This window comes from Lotus japonicus, chromosome 1, assembly GCF_012489685.1.
Source record: "Lotus japonicus ecotype B-129 chromosome 1, LjGifu_v1.2".
In the NCBI taxonomy this organism is placed as follows: Eukaryota; Viridiplantae; Streptophyta; class Magnoliopsida; order Fabales; family Fabaceae; genus Lotus; species Lotus japonicus.
This window is the reverse complement of record NC_080041.1, coordinates 64,777,860-64,784,839: the sequence shown is the minus strand read 5'-3', so window position 1 is coordinate 64,784,839 and position 6,980 is coordinate 64,777,860. Positions and strand designations below refer to the sequence as shown.

General features: G+C 34.3%; 1 protein-coding gene across 1 annotated transcript; it reads right to left on the bottom strand.

The window, feature by feature from the left end:
- Window positions 1-2,171: 2,171 nt before the first annotated feature.
- LOC130738699 (chloroplast processing peptidase-like) lies at window positions 2,172-6,177 on the bottom strand. Its single transcript, XM_057590813.1, has 6 exons — window positions 5,800-6,177; window positions 4,376-4,438; window positions 4,221-4,289; window positions 3,849-3,935; window positions 3,073-3,140; window positions 2,172-2,711 (listed from the first exon to the last, which is right to left on the bottom strand). The coding sequence occupies exons 1-6, from the start codon at window positions 6,025-6,027 to the stop codon at window positions 2,645-2,647; spliced, it is 582 nt and encodes a 193-aa protein (XP_057446796.1). The 5' UTR covers window positions 6,028-6,177; the 3' UTR covers window positions 2,172-2,644.
- Between the last annotated feature and the right edge of the window lie 803 nt (window positions 6,178-6,980).

Sequence of the window (6,980 nt, the reverse complement as noted above, 5' to 3'; positions counted from 1 at the left end):
GCTCCCTATTTATAGGCTAGGGGCTGGGCCTTGCGAGTTTAACTACCCCTATTGGGCCAGTTGAGCCTCGCGGGAGAGGCCCAACTCTTAGCCAGTGTAACCGCCACGAGGCGAGCGACCCTGGGCGAGGCCTTCTGGGGGCTTGCCCAGTCCACTCGGGGTTATACTGCTCCTAGGTGAGTTCCTCCAAGGAGGGGGGGGGGGCTCGCCTAGTCTGCAAGTCTACAAAACACCGAACTCGAAGCAAGAGAGCGTAGTGTGTCTTTAAAATGCTCATGCGTAATCAACTCTCGAATCTAGCTCTGATTGCAAAGATCATTTCTCTACGGGTTTCCTGACGTTTTCCTGCTTTAAAAATGTCAGTGACGACTCTTCTGAATTCTAAACTTCTTAGGGTCGTCCTGTCACTACACTGGTTGCGACACCTTCAGGGACACCACTACCAAGTAATTATAAGAATGATAATGGTGATTTGACAAATAAGCTCTCAATAATTTGAAATTTAAAACTATATCATGGTTTTCGTGTCAAAGTATAGTCGTTTTATGTGAGTTACTGTACAAGTTCCTATTTTAAATTTTTTTTTAAACCAAAAATTTCTATTAAGAGTCTGTTTGGTTTTCAGTTGGGTGTATGTGAAAGCACATTCACTCAACCCAATAAGTGTTATTCGTTGGCTGAATGTACATTGGAAATTGTGATCTCAAATTCCAATGTCACAAATGGACTTACTAACTGAAAACCAAACAGAAACTAAGTTTTAAAATAATACAAACAATGTATGGTCTTTAACACACAAAAAAACTCACTACTACCAAAATAAGAATGATAATGGTGATTAAACAAATAAACTATCACTAATTTGACAATTAAATTAAAATTATATCATGGCTTTAGAGTCCAAGTCAAGTCATTTTCCTTGAGTGACCCTATAAGTTCCTATTAAGTTGAAAATTATATATTACAGTCCTATTTAAATATTACACGCAAATGCGCAATGTATAATATCTAACTAAAACCTCATACTACCCACGGGATGATAATGGTGATTTTCTGACAAATATTCTATAAGTGACCAATGTTACTTTGTATTTTATAATCTTATTCTTTGTCCATATATCTAATTCAACATAACGACTTGTGTCAAAGTAATATTCTTTGAAGACAACTATGCATTTTAGTCTCATAACATCAAGAGACACAAGATATAACTCATTATGTGATTAGAAAGTCTAATGCTTCCACATAATTTGTGGCATATTCAATAATTACTAAAAATAGCTTACTTTTTTCATTCAGATTTTTTCTGTAGAATTTTTTGTAAATTTTCCTACACATTTTAAAATTTTCATGTAAATTTCTATTCTCCAGGAAAAATTGCAAGAAATGTTCCCGGGTCAAGCACTTTATTTGATGGCATTAGAACATACAATTGCTCATGTTCCAAATCGTAATGACATTGAGTCAAGGGGTCACATATATGATTATCCCTATGAGAATCATTATGATTCCAATAATGGCCCATATGTAGTGTTCTCATGGCGGGTTATTCCGAGTACACGGTTAACATCGGTATGGATGGGTATCTGAGCATTATTTCCCCTCATCTCATGTTTGTCATTGTTACGTTAAGCATAAGAATTGAAAAGAATGTATAAGAAATGCATACTACCTAGTTGGCAATTTGCATAGGTTGGATGGATGTGCCTTTTGCAACGCAGTTTTGTTATGGCCACCTTGTATCATAAGCTATTCCTCAAGATTAAGATAGATCAATGTTACTTTTCTTTTTGGTGCTGGGGATAGAATGTCACTGACAGACTAACCATGTCTTGCTTCCTTGTTCTATTCTATAATTCTATTCTCTAGAAAGAGAAAAGATAGAGTTAGGCTTGATGGTTGAAACACAAGTGAAACTATCATATATTTATAGAACATAGATATTTTTGCCCCAAGTTTATTCGATTTATACTGATTAATTGTACGAAAAAATCGTTTTTACAAGTATTTAATTTATTATTTCGTCAAATCAATTCTAATAACTTGCAAGGTGTGTGTCATTCATAGAAATCCTACCAGCTCGAGTAAAATCACTTAACATGAAGGATATACTTCCAGTAAAATATTGATCATTGGAATCCCAGAGAAAGGAGATTAAACATTTGAAGAGATACAAGAGAATAGCATGGGATGATATGATTTGAATGAGCATTGAAGGAAAAATGAATGCATGTAGAGTGACAGCCTCAGGCAAAATATTTCGGATATAGACTTACAAATGTCCAAAAAGTTCAAAATATGAACAAGATATTTGTCTTTCACACACATTTAATTGACCATGGCTTAAACAAGATATAACAAATACTAATGGAGAAAATCAGATTCCTATGAGAATACTACATAGCAAATGACATAACAGTGAACCCAGCAGAAATAGCATGGCATTACTTCTGCAAGTTCGTTTCATACTTTGAAAGATGGAAGCTTCAAGATGAGCATAAGAGAATCCAATTCCCATAAAGATTTAGCAGATGATATGCTTCAGTAATGGAACAGCGGGATGGAACTCTTCATGGAAATCACATGGACTATTATGTCATCCCATTGGTAAGACCATAGAAAACAACTATTTCTTCAATTTGTGTCAATTTGTTGGTCTGTGAAAGCACATGACATATCTTCCAATTATGTTTTTAACAGGAAGTGGTCCCCTGTTCATCATAAAGAGAAGATATATAAGAATCAAGAGGAACAAGAGGTAAAAAATATGATAGTATGAGAAAGAGTTTAAATTAAGATCCAAACAGAACAGAGAGGAAATTAAGATATCCTTCTCACACTATATGTACAAGTGCTTCTATAAAACTGTATTTTCCTCATTTCACTTAAACAAAGGAAAACATCTATATTTCCTCAAACTTATTACGAGATCATTATGAAAAAATTCATGTAGAAACAGATCAATTGAATTGTACATCAACACATTTAGAAAACCATGCCTCTCCTGAAAGTTCAAAATTAATGGAGAAGGAAAAATGGAAGTACAATTAACTTGTTGCAATAGTTGCTTACCATACATGGGAGTCATAGCTATTGTTACGATTATCCCCCAAGACATAAACATGGCCTTTGGGCACATACTGCAAGCATAGAAGTAATCATGAGGAGAGAACATAATGAATATTGAATAAACAACTAATGATATGACTTGTAATGGATAAGCCAAAATTAACCCTAAAAGTTAGCTTAACAGGAAACAATTCTACAATTTATTATAAGGTATTTTAGCCATATACCTAGTTGATGTGAGAACTCAACACACCCCCTTCACACACAAAACAAAAGATTTTTGAGTGGACATTTGTGAGTTGTTCAATATCAAACCTGCAATAAGCTTTAATGCGATATTAGACTTGAGAGTGGTCTTGGTCTAACTCAACCCTAAAAGTTGGTTCAACTGGCGGAAGATAGTTTAATTTATTATAAGGAGTAACTCGACCGATACACCCAGCTAACATGGGATCTTTACAGAAATAAGATTAGTAATTTGAATTCAGTCCAAAAACAAATATAAAAGGGAGTGGATAGAAGAGGTGAGTCTTCATAAAGGGGACATCATTAATCAGATAGGACTCTGAAGTTGTCCCAGAAAACCTTTGAACTGAGAACTGTTGAACTCATTTATTCGAATGGTGAAAAGGGAAATGAGCTTAGTTGGTTATTGTGCAAAGCAATTTATCCTGACAATTTCCACTCCTTCATGCTTATGAATGTAATCCATGGTTACATCAAAATTATTGGGCGAAAAAGTAAAATGAAAAAGGACGAGCAATTAGCAATGGTCTCACAGTTGATTTCACTGTGTATGCTGGTTGCTCTGCAATGAAATCTTCCTCCTGAGCAACACCATTTATGTAGAGTCTCCCATGATGAACCTGCAACCATTGAAGTGAGAAAAACCTGATGTCAGTTACGTTCCTCTGTGCTCATCAAATTAATTAGTTAACAGTGTTTGACATATTAGCATCTGAATAGTCCACCATACAATTAACTAAATCAAAGAGTAAACAACTAAAATCATAGACTTGGTTCAAAGCTAGTAAATTTAGGAATTATAGTTTGATTCCCTTATATCTCTTCAAATGTTCACATAGCAATGTTGGCTTTATCAAATCTCTAACTTAATGCATAAAGGGCATTTCAAAAGACATTATTTATACCTCAACGGTGTCACCTTCTTTTGCGACAACTCTCTTAATAAAAACAACATCTGGGTTGTCTCCAGAAAGCTACATAGAAAACTGAACTGGGTTATCAGCTGTTTCCCTAGGGATATCAGCAAGTAGGCTACAGATTCTATACCACCACAACATACCTGTGTTGGATCCCGAAACGTTACAATTTCATGGATAGCAGGACTCCTGAAGTAATATGAAGCCTGAGGAAGTTTTCAAGGAAACTAACATCACAATTCCAATATTAAAAAAGGACGTAACAAGTAGAAAAATAGAGATAAGACTAGAAAATATCCATCGATCCTATTTCCGAAAGTGTTACTCATCAGAATGCAAATGGATATACGGTGAATCAAATAAGCATGTAAGTAAAACATAATGTAACAAACTAGAAGTTGTTGTTTAAATGCCAAACTATTGTTTCAGAAGGCACAGTTTATCACTAAAACTTCAAAGCCATTGACCGAAATGAGAAAGAACAACAATGAGAACTAGCCTTCCAAAAATTTCCCTTGACAAAACCAGTTCTAATATTCCTTCTGGACCCTCTATGTAATCACTTATTTATTTCAGTTTTTATGATGACCTTAAAAGGAATAAACCGTTTAAGTCACTAATCAACAATAGCTTCAAGCGTCTGTCCTAATCCATCTCCTAAAGTTGAGTGTATATAACATTCTTTTGGAACAAAAATGCATGATAGATGGCATACTTTCCTTGATAATGGTAAACTTCAATGCCATAGTCGATCTCATACGTATATCTTTTTCATAACAACACATCATACTTGAAGAATTGTAGCGATTTTGGAAGATTAAAAACTATACAAGAAACATCTGTAGCTTAAGACAGCTTTGTTCAATGAAAAGAGACTCTCAGTCAATTTCAAGCTCTTTTCCTTTAATCTTGTGCATCAATTGATTAAAATTCTAGAATCAGATAAGAAAGGAAAATAACTATGAAGTTTAGCTATGAATCCTATGATATGACCAGCCACTTTATCCATAGCCCTTTGTGCAAACTATAAATGCTGAATAAATGGATAGTTAGCTTTTACTTTTCAGTATAAAAACCAAACCAAGGAAAAATAATCAACACTTTTAAGATTAAATAGAATGCTCGCTCAAAAAATATCTTGACGTTGATCTGCTAGCTCTCAAATCATTTGATTGGGTGAAATTCTAACATTCCAATACATTTCCTCATATCAACAACATCCGTAAAGTTGATTTTTCATGTATTGGATACTTAAGCAAAAATATGGATCCCCTTTTAAGCCAAAGCACAAGGGACATTGGAAATTATGATTATAGATACTCCATCTAGTAGTAACACTAAATGAAAGCTAGCGACAGTAAGGGTAAAAAGAAGTAGCAATTAAGATATTCCTATTAGAGAAAAAGGACAAAAAGGGTCCATCTTTCATGTACCCACTTAGCTAGTGAGATGCACTCAAATCCAAATTGGCACCACAAACAACAACAACAAAAACCAAATATTTTTCAGCTAGCTTTAGCCATTTACATAAATATATATCCTACTGGTAGATAGTGAATCAAGGTACCTTTTCAACGATAATTCGATCGGCAACACGGAGAGTTGGAAACATGGAAGATGAAGGTATGGAACGAAGCTCAGAGAAGGTAGACCAGAGGAGCCCAACAACCAGAAGCCTCAAGAAACCATCGAGACCAGGCCAACGAAGGAAGCCCGAACTCTGACATGGCATCCATCGCAGAGAAGAGTATGTGATCAGGAAATGGTACAATGCAGAGGGTCTCAAGAAACTCATCACGAAAGCACACACTCTTCGTAAAAAGGAAATGAGATTTCAGTTTGTGTCTGAAACAGGACAAGAGAAGAGAAAGAGAGAGATATATGTGATTGGCTTACTGACTAAGTTTCCACAGCGTACGCGGTTTTCTAATTTTGTCTCAACTTTTATGCTAACTTCAATAAATGCTTATGTCAGTCAAACCATAATACATATAACAGGAAAAACAACTATGTGACTGTGTAACCAACAGATAAGAAAGAAGAAATGATGAAAATATAATGTCTTATTACATCTCAAATAAAAAGCAAAAATCTTTTTTTTTTGTCAAGAATATAATTTTGACAAAACCCAATTCATTAAGTAGACCAACAACCCAATTGAGTAACAAGGCCCAGCAGTTCTATAACACCAAAATTGGACATGTGGATTACTTGTTACTTTGATCAACAAAAAAAAATACAAGCCAATCTCATGTTTTTGGTTTTAAATTTTAAAGGGAATTGGTGTGTAAATACTAAATAGTGAAAAGGGGTGTGTGAAAAACAATTCTCTATAATATGATGCAAAATAAAAAAAGGGTTAAACATGTTTTTGTCTCTAAACAAATTTATTTGAAATGCATCCTTTTTTTAAATGCACATGTTTAGTTCTCTCACGTCAATTGTGCATGTTTGTTTTGACGTTAGAATGAACGCAAACGTGATTTCACATGTCTTAAAACACTAATGCATAAGTTAGAAGTTGTCACATTAAATTTAACATAGATCAGAAAAACAAGATTTTTATACGTTGGTTTTAAAATGCATCCATGTTGAGTTGAATAGAAACTCAAACACACAAGTGATGTTTGTGCATACATATCATCACTTAATTGACTTGTGAGAGTTCAAAAATTGGTGATGTATTTCAAAGAATTTTTTTAAGGATTAAAACCTTGGAAAAAAAAATTATCAAATAACTTGCAATTT

Coding starts and splice junctions, on each gene's coding strand:
- LOC130738699 (XM_057590813.1), bottom strand. CDS start 6,027: ATGAGTTTCTTGAGACCCTCTGCATTGTACCATTTCCTGATCACATAC. Junction 3,141..3,848: donor CATACACAGTGAAATCAACT/GTGAGACCATTG, acceptor CTATGCTTGCAG/TATGTGCCCAAAGGCCATGT. Junction 2,712..3,072: donor AGCTATGACTCCCATGTATG/GTAAGCAACTAT, acceptor TATGATGAACAG/GGGACCACTTCCTGTTAAAA.